The sequence below is a fragment of the Hipposideros armiger genome, unplaced genomic scaffold (genome assembly GCF_001890085.2).
Source record: "Hipposideros armiger isolate ML-2016 unplaced genomic scaffold, ASM189008v1 scaffold_173, whole genome shotgun sequence".
NCBI lineage: Eukaryota > Metazoa > Chordata > Mammalia > Chiroptera > Hipposideridae > Hipposideros > Hipposideros armiger.
This window is the reverse complement of record NW_017731523.1, coordinates 610,998-629,920: the sequence shown is the minus strand read 5'-3', so window position 1 is coordinate 629,920 and position 18,923 is coordinate 610,998. Positions and strand designations below refer to the sequence as shown.

The 18,923-nt window shown below is 40.3% G+C and overlaps 1 protein-coding gene across 1 annotated transcript in view; it reads left to right on the top strand.

Annotated features, from left to right (window-relative positions):
• KLHL14 (kelch like family member 14) overlaps nt 1-18,923 on the top strand; it is a 114,073-nt gene that overhangs the window by 79,957 nt on the left and 15,193 nt on the right. Inside the window, exon 5 of the mRNA XM_019652064.1 lies at nt 13,113-13,202. Coding sequence (XP_019507609.1) covers nt 13,113-13,202 — 90 coding nt within the window. The remainder of the gene's footprint in view (nt 1-13,112; nt 13,203-18,923) is intronic.

Below are 18,923 nucleotides of genomic sequence, written 5' to 3'. Positions count from 1 at the left end.
CAATGATGGTGCCAACTTGGGCCAGTGAAGCAACATCCTCCACAACTAGACTGAAGAACAAAAGGACAGCAACTTGTCTGTTCCCTTCCCCCAATTCCCCAATAAAAATCTTAAAAAAAAAAAAGGAAAGGTGGTCAGCAGCTGGGCCATATGGTCCTTAGGGGCCATTCTGAAAACGTATCCTAAAAGCAATGAGAAGTAAGAAAAGGACTGAATAGAAGGGAATGTCATCATCTGACTTGGGCTTTAGAAGGATCGTTCTGAGGGCTCTGAAGATTAAACAGAAGGGGGACAAAAACAAGGAGATTGTATTGTAAACGTTCCAGGAAAGAAAGGGGATTTATGGGGCCACACAACCAGAAGGGCAGGACAGCACAGACCTTAGGGCTGGCTTAGAAACAGCATTTCAAAGTCCTGTCAGAATTCTTTCTTTGTAGGCCTCACTTCTCCTCACTACATGAGCTACTCCTTTGCTCGGCTCTGCTTCTCATTGTCACAGGCAGCTCCAGGATCTGTGCTCAGAAAGGAAAGGTTTTATTCTTGTCAGGTCCAGTATGAAAGCCACTTTGAGGGGTCTGGCTGGGTCACGGGACCATCTCCAGACCAATCACTCGCTGTGCAGCCCTGTGATTTGGAGCCCAGCTTTCTGACCCAGAGAACGGGGTGTTCTAATGATAGTTGGAAGGTGCAGCAGAAGGAAAGAAGTTTGCACCTTCTGCTGTTTTTTTCAAAGACAAGGCAAAGCACCCTGTGAAAACAGCAGAAGGATGTAATGACTGGGGAGAGATTGAAGATGGCACATTGCTACCTGACTAAGTCAAGCCCCAGTGACTTCTCCCTTCTCTAGATTTCTGTGACTCAAAGTTACGACACCACTGTATGTTTCCTTCCACATGGTCTCATATGTGTCTATGCTAGTTTCAATTTGACTGCCTATTTTCTGACAAAATGAAAAGGGCCATAGTGCCAAGTTCTCTGACACATGTTTTAGTACCTGTGACGGGACAGTGTTGGCCACCAGCGGATTCTCAGGGTATTTGCACATTGATTCCAACCAGAGGAAATCTGGAGTCCATGCTTCCCCAGCTAAACAATATCCCTCAGGATTCCAGGAGCAGTCTTGTCATAAATACATCCATCTATAATCGTTTATTAAACAAGTGTCCCATACGGAGTCAACTGAAAACAACTTGATTTTTTCCAACTACTGATCTTTCAGAACCTCTCTGCTGGCCATCTCACCTCTCCCTGTGGGCTATGCCTCAGGAATTTCTTAAAGCTGCCCCAGGTATATTAGGATGCTAAATCAAAAACTTGTTCTCTAAGTACATTTGAAGTTTCTCTGCCTCCTATTGGAGCTGGGATCCTCAACAGAGCCCCCAGGTTCAGTGATTCACGAGGATGACTAACAGGATAAGCATATAGGAGTACCCACAGCTATGATTTATTACAGCAGAAACACATAAAGTCAGCAAAGGAAAAAGGGGCATGGGGTAAAGTCCAGAGGAAACCAGGTGCAAGACCTCTCCCAGTGGAGTCACACAGGACACACTTACTCCCTTATTCCCTCCAGCATGGAACTGTGACAGCATCTGTGCAAGGTTGTCTGCCAGGGAGGCTCCTTAGAGACCCCGTGCCCAAGGTTTCCACTGGGGGCTGCTTAGATAGACATCTCCTGCCTAGCACTTACCAAACTTCCATACTCCCAGAAGAAAAGCAGGTGTTCAGCATAAATCACATTGTTTGCACAACTTGGGCACAGACAGCCACTCTTAGTTAAGGTGGTGGGAACACCCCTGAAATCTAAGTCCCCAGCTGTCAGGCAAAGGCTAACCTTGTAGGCAGGGCTTTCTAAGGATAGCAGTCTCAGGCCTGCTCTGTTAACTCTTTCCTACACACTATTTCCGCCCTGGAGGAAATAGCGACCCTGAGTAGTCTGGCTCTACCAGGGATAGAGCTGGGGGCAGGGAAGGCAAAGGGAGAAGAGCTCTTATTTGCCTAGTGTTGCCTTTAAGGAGGCAAAGCTGTAAAGCTGACTGTGTTTTGATAAGCTGCACAGTGGACTAGCTACCACATAGCTTCTGTTAGGGTCAATCTGACCTGCCAATTAATCTTCTTGGGTGCAGGAAACATTCATGACAGTTCTAGCCAAGCAAGCTTCCCAAGCACCAGGTCGGCCTACAAGAAGGTTCTGGGGAGCATTGCCCCACCCAAGGCAGAGGTGCAGGCCCCTTCTGTCCCAGCTCTCTCCCCTCACACTCATCACAGACAGCACCTGCCAACCTCTTATCTTCAGATTTCACCCAAGCCTGACAAGCCCCAGGAGGCGTGGAAACATCTGGCCCAAGTCTTGTTCCACCAGTCTCTGCTTTGTCTTCGGGATGGAGGGTGGGAGGAGGGTTCTTTTCTTCTCCCATAGATAAGAAAGGCCCAGGGATCCCACAACCACTCTCTTAAAGAAAAAACCCTACTCACTAACAGTCTTCCACATCTTTGTACATATAGGCTAAGTGTGTGTGTGTGTGTGTGTGTGTACACATACATACAACCAGTCAGAACCAGTTTAAGAGCTACTTTTGTCAAGTCCTGCATAGAAGGCCTGGCATATATCTTTAGATTAGCTTTAGCCTTAGGGTCTCAGCCCAAATTCTAAGACAGAGGTGCCAAATATGTTTATAAGTAAATATCAGCTAACATTCAATGACTGTCTAGTTTTGCCAGTAAAAATGGCGCCAAAAAAGGAGAAAAGGGGACTTCAGTTTTCATCATATTTCCCTATGTATTTCTCTCTTCATATACTGCACAGCTCCAATTCTCCACTTTTCCCCAGCAACACAGATTCCAGAACTTCTTCAAGAGGGGATTCTAGGTGCCTCGTCATCGCCAAGACCACTCACCTTAGGCTCACCTCCTAAGACCACGGGCTGCGCTTTAATTTCCCATGTGTGTTACATGCTGTTGACTCACTCTAATCTTGACTGCCTGACTAGTACTTCCCAAAGGTAACACACTCCCGGGTTCGTGTCCACACACACATGCCATGCACACACCACAAAACAGCCTTGGGAGAAATACGCCACGAATCCTTCTGAATCTTGACAGCAAACTATCCTATGAAGCCAAGTAAGTTCAATAGCACAGTAATGCCCAGAAGCCACAAAAGCAAATGCAGTGAGGGGTGGTCTAAAAGGAACATAAGTATTGCTCACAGTTCTGATAAGCCTACCAACTGCTTCCCGAACTATTAGGTGGCTCCAAATGTCAGGAGAGATTTCTTTAGAGGAGAAGCCATTACTTCTGGATCCTCTGAGGAGAGAGTGCTCCCAGGGGAATTTGAGTTGGAGAAGGAAGAGCTGCCTAAAAGGACCATGTAGACTACTGTCCCTCTGTTTTATTTGCTCCCACGTTCCTCAAACGTATTTTCTCTGGCCGCCACAAAAATAGTTGCTATTGTGATATGGGTTGTCGGAAAATAATATTGGGTTGTCGGAAAATAATATTGGGTTGTCGGAAAAGTCATGACGCATTTTTGCAATGAAAAACATAGAAAAAATGTGCCATGACTTTTCCGACAACCCGAGATTAAGAATGTTTTGGAAACTGACCTAATTTTAAGAATCAGTTTTTATAAAATAATCTAATTAAAATAAACACAGTATCACTAGGGCCCAGCCTAAGGTCTGGCACATAGTAGAAGCTCAATTAATATTGAATCCATGTTTCTTTTATTGATAATGACTTGCTGCTGTGGCAACCTAAAATATCTTTTTTTTTTTTTCAGCCTTATGATTTAGCTTAAGCTTCTCTTTCTCTCTGCAATTTTAGTCTTTTCCTGTCTGGTGCTTCTATGGCTCTCCTCCTAGAGCACCGTGTAAACTTTTGATCTGTTTACATGCTTTCTTTCCTTCTGCACTGTGATCTCTAGAATACAGGAATAGTGTCCAATTAATCTCTATATGCTCAGAAGTTAGCACAATGACTAATAGGTCCTCAATGCATATTTTTGAATGAAATGAATGAATGAATGAATGAATGAATGAGTTGATGGACAAATGATTCCTAAATGTACCTTTTGGTATCTCATGGGTTTTAAATTGAACCACTAGAGTTCCCTTTCCAGTATTGAGTATATGTGATCTACATCAGAAAGCACTCCCTAATAAATCTTCATTATATAAACTACACCCATTTTCTCCTTCCCTCAATAACTTGGGACAACTATGGGGCTATCCTCAAGAGAATTTGAGCTATTTCACAATCATTTTTGCTACTCTCTTGCCACATCATCCACAGTTTAAATAGCACTGGCTCCCTTGACCTTTATCAAGGATTTAATTTTCACAAATTTAAATAATATCTGTCGTTTTACTACTTTAAGTCATTTACAGAGTTGACTTTTTTTTAATTGAACCTTTTTAAGTGTAGAACAATGAAATGTGCAATTTCTCACTCCCCTGGAAGATACGATCAGGAAGATATGGTGTTGGCACTTAGAAAAAGGGAACGTCAAAGCACTAGTATGTTTCATCAATGTGTCTCAGCAAACACAACACTTTATATAACAACAACAAAAAATCTTTGGAAGAAATTGCAGCTTTCATTCCAAATATTCTTTTACTTTCCAAAAGTGAAAATAAAACTTTCTAATTTCTAACTGACGTGCTAGGAAGCATCCAAAGTAAAATACTTGATATCGTAATAATGCAATCATAATTTCTGAGTATATTAGTAAAAATATGCCAATTAAAATAAAAATAAGTCATTTTTGCTTTAATAACTAATAAGAGTGCTATTTTAAGTCCTTTAACCTCATTGGTTGTTAGTACCCTCTCTCCCCTGCCAGTTAAGTACTCAGAGCTAAAACTGTAAATCAACAAAGATTTATTAAAAATATTTGACCTTGGCACAATTAGGTCTATGATAGTTTCTAAAGAAATATGTCACAGTCTTTGAAGAACATATAAACCTCCTTTGTTTAAAACTAACACATGTACTGTATATAGGGTGACATCTATCCTAGAAGCCATAGAATCCTATCTAAGGCATATCATCCTCTCTTTCTTCCCTTTGCTTCCTTTACTTCCTCCCTCCTTCAAATTTCTGGTACCTATCACATTGTTTACAAATTCCAAAGAAGCATATTCCACAGTTTCCTTAGCAAGCATTCACTCATTGGTGCCACTAACATTCATTGATCCACTAATATTTCCAAGTATTAAAGCTATAGCAATGCCTGAGTCTGACCCAGCCTTACATACTGGACGCTATGCTAGGCATAAAGCTATACAGCCGACACAATCTAGCCTCAATGAGCTCAGAGATCCATTAGGGGTGACACACAAAAAACAGGCAATTTTAATATACTGTATCATGACTTGGCAAGTGTACAGGAAAGGCATTCATTCAGTATAATAACTGCACAGAGAAGGGAGTAACAGAACAATACTCATTGTCAGGAAACTACTTTAGATACAATTTTCCACTATGACAGAGAAACAAACTCTCTTGGTTCTTGCACAGCCTCCAAAACCTAACACATGCACATTTTTTCCCCCCAGATTTATACATTTTAAACTCACTTCAATAACTTAGTCTCCAGTGAGACTATGGGAATGTGGCTCAGTGTGCATAGTGTGCTCAAAACAAGCTGGGAGTGAGGGAGAAAGTGTTGGCAACCTTTGGGTTAACTCAGAACCTCCACCAACTCCTCACTGGATTCAGACCACGTGAATTTCTTACGGGATTTAATTTTCCAGACTAACTGTCCATAATGATCAAATCATCCTCAAATGCACAAAACATTTTCATTTATTTGTAGTTTGCAGGAATAGCACAGTCCAAATATAACCAAAAAAAGTAACAAAGCCTTTTCTGTGGATTATTTATCAATATTTATCAAGCACTACTTCATGTAAGATGTTTGGCTATGTGTCTGTTTCTATCTGCAGAGAGGCATTTGACAAATTGCTAGATCTTTGCAGAAAGACTGTATAGCAGGATTAAACTAACTAGTAAATTTATAAACATTTATGTTTCTCAATTACACTGACTATGAAATTGAAAAAAATATTAAAGAAAAAAAACGCCTTTACAATCCCATGGCTAGAGCGACACCTCTTTCTTTCAGGTTATATTTGTTTTCAACAGCATGTAATTGCTATTTGAATTTGCTCCAATGAATAAATATTACACAAATATATATTCTAGCTATACTTTGCTTCCGAAATATCATTTATTTTGCCAGTTTGGATAACTCCATAGAAAAGAACACTTTAAAAACAGAAATTATATAATTATAGTAACATAAATTATGATACCAAAAATCAAAACACAGCAGAAAAATGTATATAAATTTTAAACATTTGAAAAGATGCTCAACTTCTATCATCATTAAATAAATGCAGATTTCAATTTTAACTAGATATCAATTGTTCACCTACCATATTAGCAAAGATACAAATGTAAAAGGGAGTACAATCCATCCAAATGTAAAACGCCCTCATCCTTTGGCCCAAAAATTTTACTTGGGGGAATTAATCCTGTAGATAAACTCCTGTGTATGTGTCTTGTGTACCTACAAGGACACTCAGTGGAGCACCATTTGTAATAGGAGCAACTGTCAACACATGTCTATTTCTCTCCATCCCTAGTGCCCCTTCCTGGTCAAGCCTCCATCATCTGTGATCTAGACCACCCTATCTGATCTTTCTCTTCCCTCTTCTACCCCCACAACATCCATAGTAGCCAGAGTAATATTTTTTAAAACACAGATTATGTCATTCTGCTGCTTAAAGCCCCTCCAATGTCTTTCCATCGAGCTAAGAATAAAGTTCACACCACTTATCCTGGTTTATAAAGACCCACCTAACCAGCTTCCACCCCCATCCTGACTTCCTCTGGTGCCTCTTGGCCCTTACCCTTGGTGCTCCAGACACAGGAGTTTTCTCTCAGCTTCTCAGGCACATCCAGCTCATACACACTTCAGGGTCTCTGCATGAATTCCTTCCCCTTATTTTCTAAAGGTGGCTCTTTCTCACACTTCGAATTCTACCTTAAGTGTCATTTCCCAGTGAGGCTGTCCCTGACCACCCCAGCTAGAGTAGTAACCAAGCTCTCTCTCTCTCTAAAACATCATCTCTTTTTATTTCTCTTTATATATCTGTCACTGCCTGGCTGTGTTTCTATGCATTATGTATTTGTTTATGTTCTTCTTTCCTCTGTGATGTAAGCACTACAAGGATGGGGACACCATCAGCGTAGTTCCCTGTGGCATTATCTGCCACCAGAAAAGTGACTGAATGTTATGTGTACTTAGTAAACTTTGTTGAATGAATGAATTCAAGGCCATCAGAAGGGGATGGAATATGCTACAGGATACCCGTCAAACTGAACACTGTGCAGCTGTTAAAAAGAATGTGGTGCTAGACAATCCAAGGGTTGTCCTCTGACCACGACTTCACCATCACACCTGGTCTGCCCTGGGTCTCCCTCCTACACCTCATCTCGGCTCTGTCCCTGGTCTTCTTGCTGTTCTTGATACACTCCACATGTGTGACTCCTGCCCTTGGCACTCGCTGTTCCTGCATCTACACCCTACATGGCTCCCTTCAGCCAATCCTCTCCTCAAAAGCCATCCACTCAGAAAGGCCTTCCCTGACCACTATCAATGGCCTCTCCCTGCCCTTCTCTCTCCTTTGACATTGTTTTGCTTTCTCATTGCACTTGTCACTTGAAACAAAGCTGCCTATTTATTTGTGTCCTTGTCTATGTTTTTCATGGGCTTCCCCTGTCTAGAATGTTCCTCGATGCTTTTTGTCATGACCTCCCCAGCAGGTAGAACATGGTCTGGCATAAAGTAGCAGCTGGACAAACATTTGATTGGTGGGGCGTGAATAAATGAAAGCATTCTTGAGTACAGAAAAGCAAGGTACCAAACAGCGTGCCCATGGAACACTGCTGCCATTTGTACTAAAGAAAATTACTTATACAGTAATGCCTTGGTTTGTGAGCATAATTCGTTCAGGAAACAAACTACTCGTATTGCAAGACATCGCTCACGTACCACGTTAAAATGTATTAGAAATGTTTGCTTGTCTTGCGGAACACTCGCAAACCACGTTACTTGCAATCCAAGGTTTTACTCTATATATGTTCTCTCTGGAGAAAAATCCAAGAACACAGCAACAGTGATGGCCTCTGTGGTAGGGAACTCCAACACCAAGGCTAGGAGGTTACTGGTCCTGTATATCATTATTTTTTATAATATGTTTTTTACCAGGGATGTTAGTTACTTTTTCAAATAAATTCAGAAGTATGTCCTGTTTGACAGTTTTGCAAGTGTATGTATTTGAGGCCAAAAGGAAATCAAGGCCCTTGTTAATCTTATACTTAATAACCATTTATTTAGCAATTCTACACACGTAGCATAGCCCTGTGCAGTCTCTTGTTTGGATGATCATGAGCATTTGTGCTTATGAAGGGTACCTGTACTTTCCGATGGAAGAGGTATACATTCCTTAGATATAAAAATATGGGAGGAAGCAGTAGTGTGGATATCTAGCAGAATAAGGCCTTCATAAACACAGGAAGCCCCCTGCACATTCTACATGCCAAGAAAAGGGCCTCTGTGCCCAAGAAACTTTGGATATGCTTGCAATGTTGAAATATGTCTTCATTGTTTAAAAATAAAATAAAATAAAAACCCTCTGCCAATAGACTTTACCCATCCCTCACTGGATGATTTGCACAGTGTTTTCCTGGCTCCATCAAACAAATGTATCCTACTTTAAGAAAACCTACTATCTGAATATCTAGATTTATAAATAAAAAAAAACTTTAAAGGACTACCCACTTGCTTTAATTAGGATTCCTTAAAATTTGAAAATAATAAACATCTGAAATATGATTTAATACAAAAAATTATACAGAAATTTCAGGAACACCATCATTGAAGACACAGGTACTCAGTAATTACTTGCTGGTTGGGTGAACATACCTATTGAAAATCAGTAGAGTGAAATGGCTGAGAGCGTGGGTTGGGGTCCACATAATCCCTGTGTTTGAATTCTCTCTGCCATTCATTAGCTGAGTATGACCTTCAACAAGTAACTTAACCTCTTAAAAACCTCAGTATTTCTTAAAGAAATAAAGCCAATGATTAACACCTCCCTTGTAGTTAGTTGTATTAAATGAAAGATGTAGGTAAATATAGGTAAATAAAATATAGGTATCTTTTATCATGAATTATACTGTCATATATTATTTCCTTCACTTAATTTCTGCTTGCCTATATAGGAGCAAATGAGTGGCAAGAACAAAACATAAATGTTCTCATATTTGCAGAGATATAATATAGGTACCTGTCCATAAATATGACATTTATATAATGCACAGTGCCTGGCACATAGTAAATATTTGGTAAATGGTGGCTAGGTTGTGAAAAGTAACACAAAATATTCTGAGAGTTTGACTATGTTTATATCCACAGAGACTAATTTTGTGTATAACATTCCAGGACGTTTTATTGCACTGGCACAGGGAGGAGTAAAAGACTGTGTGACGAGGCTTCTATGGCCTTAAAGTTATGGGAAAACAATTAATAGGTATATAAGTGAACTGTGGCAGAGATGCAACTTGTAACAATTGCGAACATCTATTAAGCGTTTGATGATTAGCCATTATGCAGAGTAAATACTGTGACTTAATATCCTCTCCAAATTTATTTTATAGTATTACCTGCTTACTTTCTTCATTAAAAATATTAATTGTAAATGCTTTATTTAATTTCCCAGGCTACAAGAGAATATTAGGTGTTTGGAGTGGGAAAGACAAAATGGTACAAATTGCTTCAAACTTAGAGAATCAATGAGTATATTCCCTCAGATGACCAAATGTTTCTTTGCTTTCAATTTTCTGGATTCCTCACCCCCCTTTCCTTCTAGCACTTATAGTTTCTTTAATAAAGTTGAGAATTCTCACAAAGGGTCTTATAAACATGTGTTATTAGATTTTAAGTCTGATTTGAAAGTGCCTCTCTCCTGCTCCCTCTAAGTAAAGTGACCTTTTTAAATGGAGGGAAGTGGGTTTAGATGACAGTCATGATAAATGCGGTCATGTTCACTCAATAAAATAAGGCCCAGTGCATTTGAGGATAAATCAGTGAAATGTACAGCCCCACCTGTCTGTCTCCATCATTCATTTCCACTGTCACTTTCACAGTGGCTGATGGATCACAGTTGCTGTAAAATTAGACAGCCTTTAATCTCATTTCATCCTGATTAGCTTCTCTTTACCCTTTCCCTCTAACTCACTGACTGACACGCTAAAAACTCACACTGGGCTGCATATGAACGTGGAGAACAAACTTCTCCTCCACTACCTGCTGGGAGGGTGCGGCCAGTGTCCACTTTCAAAGAAATCTAGAAAGGGTCAGACATGGAGTCTTTGTTATTTAAAAGATAATAAGTGCAGTACCCAGTGCCATTTTAGACAGATGTTTGCCCTTGCTCACTGCCCTATTTATTTGACTTTCCTTCAGGTTTAATCAGAAGTCAAAGAAATTAGATCTTTTGCAAAACTCAAACATTGATTTAATATAGATTTTTTTTCCTAATAAATGAGGAGCCTTTTACATTCAGAATAATTACGAAGAGCTTTTGTGTGTATTTATAGCCTCTCGATTCATGGTAATAATTCAAAAAAGACAATAATTCAGGAATGAGAATACTGAAATACTCAGCCAAGAAATATAGCAGGCAAGGTTTAAAAACTAGAATAAATATGTGTAGATGAATGAGAATATCTTCAAGTAACCTTTATAGTAGAACTTCAAAGATCTCTCTTATTTTGAAGGTTTCAATAGTTAACTCAATGCAATAGTTTCATTTGTTTGCATAAAGCATAACAATAAGGGTAATCAAATGAAAAAGAGGCTTAAGAATAAATCGTGTATTATTTCCTTCACTTAATTTCTGCTTGCCTGAATGGGAGCAAATAAATGACAAGAACAAAACACAAGTGTTACATTTTCAGAGATTGTACTTTATTATAAACCTGAAACTTCCAGTTCAAAAGAAGTCAATACAATTTTTCATTATTTATACGATTTGGGCATTGAACGGACCAAAAAATTTAAAATAAATATTGGAAGGATGGCAGTCGTAAAGTAAGTTGGTTATAGTCGATGGCCTCTGTTCTTATATTCATATCTCATGTGAATAGATGCATACAGATGACAATCAATGTTGTAAATTTACACTTGACCAGATGACATTATGATGAATTGGAGTAGCACCAGGCTGCTCCCAATCTACATAATACATTGCTGGCATAGTTTTGGTTTTGGTATTTTGGAACTATCATCATAATCCAAACAATGATGAGTTAATTAGGAAAAAAAAAAGGTGTTCAAAACACATCCAATCATGAACCCAACATACACTCTGCCCCAAGGGGTGGTGAGAAGTAAAGCCTGAAGGATCTATATGGCCAAAGAGAGTGTCTGAGGGTTGAGGAGGAAAAGGACATCCCCAGGATGATACCCTAAGTCAATTGACCTAGGGTATCATCCCACAAATCCACAGCACACCCAATTTCTGCATTCTCCCCCAAATCAGGCATTTATATACCATGCCTTCTCCCTTGTGGATATAAGTTCAAAAACAATGAAGAATCCCCGAAAAATAAAAGATAAAATAATCGAAGCTCAAAAAATATTTTGATAGAAAGCTTCAACCATCTGACATGCTCTTTCAGGAGCTGCAAACAGGCTTCTTATAGGTTTCAAACCTCTCATCAGCTTCCAAGCGATGCCTGTTTCTTATTATTTTTATTTACATATCTTAGCCAGCACACGTGCACTCTGAGAACAATAAAAAAAATAATTTCAAAGGGAAATGAGAGATGCATATGTCACCCCAAATGAGCCGGGTATAAGATAGGTGCTCTCTCTCGCTTTCCCGCTCTCTCTCCCCATGGGAAAAAGAGCACGGAGTAAGAGCTGGCCCCGGCTCATATTGATTTCCCACTGCACTGGTTTCTTAAGTGCTCTGTTGATCCGTGTCAAGCAATAAGTTCCCTGCCTGAACATGCACATCACCTCCCCATTTGTCCTCACCTAGATTTAAGGTGCCCATATGATGAGCTGAACAAGGACATCATTTTTCCTACTGGTGTCCCTGGGCCCAAACCACTGCATGTGCTATAACTAATGCTGTGTACATTTACATTTACCACATGATACTATAAGCAGAGACTAACACCGGACTGCACACGGGGTGAAGGAGACGTCCTATTCTGATTGTGTGTTTCTCCCAAAAGAAAATGTAAATGAGGACAAATACAGCGGAACCTGGTTTCCATGGGTTTCTGAATACCACCCCCTCCTTGCAGCCACCACACTGGGGCAGGGAGAAGGGCGAGACGAGGGGAATGAATATTTGTGATGTTCCTGGCAGTTTTTATCTTTGTTACAGAAGAGCTCCAAAGCAGATAGATGGAAAATGTGTGATTGTGCTTCTAATGACATTGTACAGGAAATTAAGCGTATACATTTGGAGAAGGCATTAAATCAGCAGGACCTTAATTTAAAAACTTAAAACTGTATGGAAATTCAGCTTGCTCATTGCTGTGGAATAGAAAGCTACCAAGCGCCCTGACTCTGTTTATGGAAAGATTGGCAGCAAACCGTGTTTGGGCAGAGCATCGTAATGGCGCCAAGTGTATGCAGGGTTTTTTTCTTCCAAGAAGAAACCCCCCAGCCCTGACCATTTGGGAGTGTCAGTCCTTGTTTTAGAACAAGCTCCCCACCATCCGGCCAGTGAGAAGAACTTAAGAATCAAAAGCAGCGTGACAGGTTGTTCTTGACTAACTTGTGGAATAACATTATGTAAAATTAATCAAAAGGGGTTGGGTTTGCAATGGCTGTGAACACACCGCCAAACCACTGTGGATTGGTGGGTGCCCCGCTCTGCCGCCTAGGCTGTCTTCTTCCTTCTGACCTTGTCTCATATTTTTATACGCTTTGGTGAAAGCAAATAACTAGTGAGCCCAGGGGCAAGCCCTAAGATGGAAAATTTCATACCTCTTTTTTTTTTCTCTCTTCTTACTTCCAGTTATGCCATACAACAGTGCCCACCACTGCGTTGTGGAGGTAGAGAACTTCTTGTTTGTGTTGGGCGGAGAGGACCAATGGAACCCTAATGGTAACTATTGAACAACTTAATCATGGCTGCTCAACAAGCATGTGGGCGATGCAAGGCACTAGCAGCCGTCCATTCCGTAATTGCAGTGGAAAATATATTTCTGCGCAGCAGGGACAGATGAAGTAGTCAGTCAGTGAATGGGGCTGACAATTGGAGGGAGGGTCAATCACTGAACTAGCAGAGGGCTACGCAGTAGAGCGTTCATTCGTCGACTGTCTGGGGATTTAGCTTCGCAGTGACGCCCCAGCCCCTGTCCTTATCCATCCCCTGAGAAATGCCACAAGCACAAGCACAGACTCCCTAGAGGGTGGCAAGACGCAGCTACTAAGAATCCTCACCACCTTCTCCACCACTTTTCTCTCATTTTATCAGTATAATAAGGCAGTTTCAATAAATAAGCATTATCTGCAGTCGCGCTGTACATAACCTTCACTGAAGTTCTTTTGCAGCATTTATTTCTTGAGACCCGTCCTAGTTGCCTCACCTTTTGCAAGGGCTTCTTCCAAAGATCACCCAGCATCCTCCCTGTTGATGTGATGACTTCATAAATGTATCGCAAAGAGAAATTAAACACTTTAACACACATCCCGAGCCAAAACACAAGGAGAACACTGTGCCTTGCAGAATCCGCAAAATTATCAAGATATTTTTGGAAAGCTGGCACATAAAGGAGGAGCTGCGGTTGTAGCCTTCTGTGTAACAGAGATAATTATGACTGAGAAACTATAAAACAGCTTGCAGGTACACATTTTTACTTTAAAACCCCAGAACATCCAGCTGAAATTACATATACTGCATATATTTTATTGTGAATGCTCTCTTTCAGCATCTGTACCAAGGCAAATTATAGAAAATTGTTACATCTGTTCACTCTAGAAAATCTTAAAGCAAAACAACCCAGGCCACCCTCCAAGAACGTTTCTTTGAAGCAAAGGGGACATTCTTTCTCAAGACCTACAGTTTTGTTGGTTCATATCTTTCAATGTTGGAAAGGAGACAGTTCCTGGGGTTTGCGAGAAACAAATTTGGAACGGGAGCAAAAATGATATTTAATACTTCTCCTCTAACTTATCTGTGCAACAGCGGATTTGGTATGTTACAAAACAACAACAACAACAACAAACCCTGGCATACATACAATCCCCTGCAAATTCCCATTTACTGTTTACCTGTTCTTCCTGAGAATTGCTATCAACTGAACAGAACATTTGTAAGTAAATATTCAGGGCACAGTCATCAAGTTTATCTAAGCAAAGCATCTGCACACTTGAAACTTATATAATCTTATTAACCAATGTCACCCAAATAAATTTAATTTTAAAAAAGATTTAAAAAAAAAGAATCTGCGGAAGCTTCTTTTTGAAGTTCAGATTAAAACTAGCACATGACAAGAAAAGGCTGGAAAGTCCTCTTTCTGCTAAGGTGCTCTCTCAGCCCACCTCTCTTCCTGGTTGGAATAGACCCTCTGTCAAAAACCCAGTCCTGGTGCCACAACTCAGCTTTCACACACCACTATGAACCTCCCACTCCTATGAGATAAACCTTCATCAACACCCCCAAAATAACCTATAATTGTATTCTGTTCAACTCCTATCAAGCACACAACTGAAAGAATTGGGTGAGGGGATTAAGGGGAGAGTTTAATGGCCATATTCCTTCTTCTAGTCTAGAGAACTAAGATGTTTTTCTTTGAGCTAATTCAGACTCCCAAAAAGTGGTGCCATTGGACCTCACTGATTTGCCTCCTCCCACCCCTGAGAAGAACAGCAATTTGGTTTAAAGCCCTCAATGAATACGCTGTAAGAAAGGGCCATAGAAACACAGCACTGCATTTCCTGCAGGGAGACCTTGTACCATCACCACCCAACGTTCGCCATGTGAAGACCCACGTGGCACATTCTTGTCAGACCAAAGTGCTGAGGCACTTTTGAAAATTATTACTAATGCTCTTCCTGTGATTTGTTGTGTCTCTTTTCTTTTGCCTTAGTCACTAGGAGACTCAGAATTGAATTTTAGTAAAACCTTAATTACTAAATTATTTTAACTTTACTTTTAGTCTCAATGTGGGCCTGGCAGTTCACTCTCTCTTTCTATAAGACCCCTTTGAAAACTTTGGGAGTTCCACCTGCAAGGTTGAGTCACCCTGTCCTTGACTTGTTTGGCATTTGAAGGGATTTAGCATAGATCTAGGGAAATGCTGATGAACTACCGATTGGATCTCCTAAAGAGAGAACTGTTACACCGTGAGGCAAGGAGGCCAGTCTTCCGTACCTCCCTGTCATTGGCTGAGACCTTCCCCCAGGTTGGGGCTGAGGACAGGCAGTGCAGTGCCCTGTTCAGGAGGGCAATTCTCCAAATAAGGAGCAGCTGTGACCATGAGCACCCAAACTGACAGCAGGGAGGGAACGGGTGCACCAATGTGGTAAATGGATCTGGACTAGGAACAACAACACACATTCACCACAATCCCTCCAGCATTTTCCATCCAGCTTCCTATTCCATCCACTAGTCAACCATAGCTGACTTTTTAAGTATTAGCAGTGGTATTATTGAGTGCTCATTTTTGCCAGGAACTATGCTAAGCATTCACCTCATAATTCACTTTACCCTCACAACTATCTTGTGAGGCCTATTCTGTGATGGCTGTGGTTCTACTATGAGGAGACGAAGCATCAGAAGTCAAATAATGTGCTAGGACACACAGCTTGCAAGACTCAGCTGAGCTGATTCTGACATAGGTCTGTTTGACTCCAGACCTTCAGTCTTTAACCACTATGCTATACTGTCTCCTCGGAAAAACACATGTATTTGCTTAGATATTAAACAACAGTCATGTTTCTGCCACTGAGCTTGTGAAATTAAGTCAGGATTGTATCACAAGGGAAAGTGTCTTTCACTCGCCCACAAAGAAGTCTTCCTCATTCCCCATTTAGAAAACCATGAAGGGAATTAATCATCTGAAAGATATGGGATTTTTATATTATAATACCTCATTCAATCAAAAAGTAAGCAATTAATACCAAAACTTATAAAGAATAATAATCCTGTGATAATATATAGCATGCTTTAATTTGATTTCTGGCAGGGAAGAAAAATTATAAACCATGGGTTCAAATATTACGTGTATGTCAGTCCCAAAAATAAAATCTTTTTAAGTCAACCTTTAGTTCATATGAAAATGGTGCTTGAGATGCATGTCTTTTAATGAAATACAAAGTTGGAAATATAAGCATATTTCCAGATACAAAAAAAATACATATATATTTTTCTACTTAGCTATAGATATTAACTTCCTTTATGTCATTAGTGATAGGAACATTATAATCTAACATATGTGCATATATTCTGTCAATGCCCCAATTTACCGAGAACCAATTGACAATTAATTGTCACTTACTGATGGCTGACTCCCAAAATAATTGCTTATGGCAGATTCCCTTTCCTTCTCATTTCCTTCCACTCCACCACTGGCTGAAAACTGCCACCCTTTGCTCCATTTTACCTGTCATCTAAGTGATAGTCAACAATGGCATCATCACAAAAAGAGAAGTGGAGGAAGAATTAGAAAAAAAAAAACAGAAAAGATAAGAAGAAACTAAAAGAGTGAAGAGTTATCTAAAATTCCATTGCATATGGCCACCACTTTCAAGCTGCTAAACAGAGTCTTAATAGAAGCCACAAGGACGGAGTGAATAATTCCATTTTATCTCCCTTCAACACACTAATTCCTTCCTTCATTATCTCCTCTATACATCTGTTACCAACTCCAGAATTGCTTCCTTATTTTTATCTTCCCCGTCCTCCATCCTTGCCCCTTTTGGGCACCACTGACCCTTCCTCTGGAAGCTTTTTCTTTATCACACAAGTGTATCCCACCAGCCCCTGCTTAGCCTTTTCTCTGAGTGAACACCACTGCCATTACAACCAGAGGCAAACATTCTAGTTTCTACCACCAGTGCTCAACATGTGAAAGCACTCTCTGCCTTGTTGCCAAGAGGAGGTCAAATGGAAATTCTCAACCAAATTTCATTGAGAAACATTCTTATAAAATGTGGGTATGTTCTATATTCCTATCAATAGCATTAATCTTCAGATACATCTTGTAATTAACCTTGGAGCCTATCAATAATGGTATTTTTTCTACAGGGAAATGGTTGCAAATTCTACAAAGACTCCCTTATAAACCAACTCTAGACATAATTATTCCTTGAGTTGGAGCCTCCCTTTGTGGAATCCAAGTCTTTTGGGTCATTCTCATTCCTGGAACCCTTAACTCTTCCTATACATCCTCAAGTAAAATTTAATTTACCACCTAACCAGGCCATCCAAACCCTCCCACATGGTCTTTGGAACTCATGATTCCACATCAACAAAATCTTTAAATCCTTATAGCCCTTAAACTCTCTTCTGAATGGTTTCTTAACTTCTTTCCTAATCAAACCCTGTCTATAGTCTGAGGGTACTGTTTTCCCAGCCACTCTAGTCAGGGCTGGGTTTTCCAACCCCTCATTCTTCATATTATGGGAGGCAGGTAGCCTTTTTACTCCCTTTGCATTGCCACTCCCACACCCTTAAAACCCATCACTTTAAAGTATGTTTTCAGATTATATCACCCGCTGCACCTTTTTGTGGCAGCTATTTGTGGTTTTCCTAGTAATGTCACCTCCTCTGCTTGACCCTGTCACTTTCTCACTGCCCATCATCCCCTTGTGTCTTTATTTCCTTCCTAACTGAGCTTAGATTCTATTGCCCATCCCTATAATTACACAGGCTACACCTGCAGCCATCATGTAGTCCATCTCTCTTTCTATTATATTTGTCTGGTAAACCCTGATCTTAATTAAACCCAACTCTCCTCTGCCTCTGGGCAATTAAATGTGTATATGGAAAACCACACAGCAATGCTGGCTACTAATGAAGCATGCTGCCTACTAGCCAACTCCACTAAATTTCCTTGGTCAATACACTCTCCCACCCACCAAGTTAACTATTTCAAACCTTCTCTCTCTTCAAGTACCTCTTTCCTCTAAACCTCCCTCCTCACTCTCAGTGGTTGGTCTTTCTTCTTAGCTCAATGAAAATAGAAGCAATCAGAAGATAACAATCTTCTTCTTGCTACTACCAAATCTATTCACTTATATTCATGGCTACCAATATATTTTATCTTTTCTGCTATTACTGTTGCTGCTCCAATCTTAGGCCTATTCTTCATTCTCTTTTGCCTGCTCAAGGACTTTGTAGTACTTCCAAACTTAAAAACAAACAAAAACAAAACCCTTTTCTTAATGCTGCATCCTCCAGCTATAATCTTCTTCTTTTCATGGCAGAAGTCCTAAGTATTCCCTGTCTTCTTGTCTCTGATTCTTATATCTTAGTCTCCCATGAAGAATCCCCACTCAGGCTTTCATTCCCCGCCCATCTACTGAAGCAACTCTTGTCAAGGCCACCACCAACCTCCATGTTGCCAAATCTTATGGCTAGTTCTCAGGTGCCCACTCTTCTTTTTGAAACAATATTTGACATGGCTTCCAAAATACCACCCTTTTCTTCGAATCTCTGATGTTTTCCTTTGCTGGTTTTTCTTCTCCTGCCCCAGGTATCATTCCCAGGACTGATTGCCTTCCATTTCCATACCTTCTCTTCTATACTCCTAAAGGCTTTCATTCTGTTCTATGATTTTAAATATCCCTGAAATAATGACTCCAGAATCGATACCTGCTG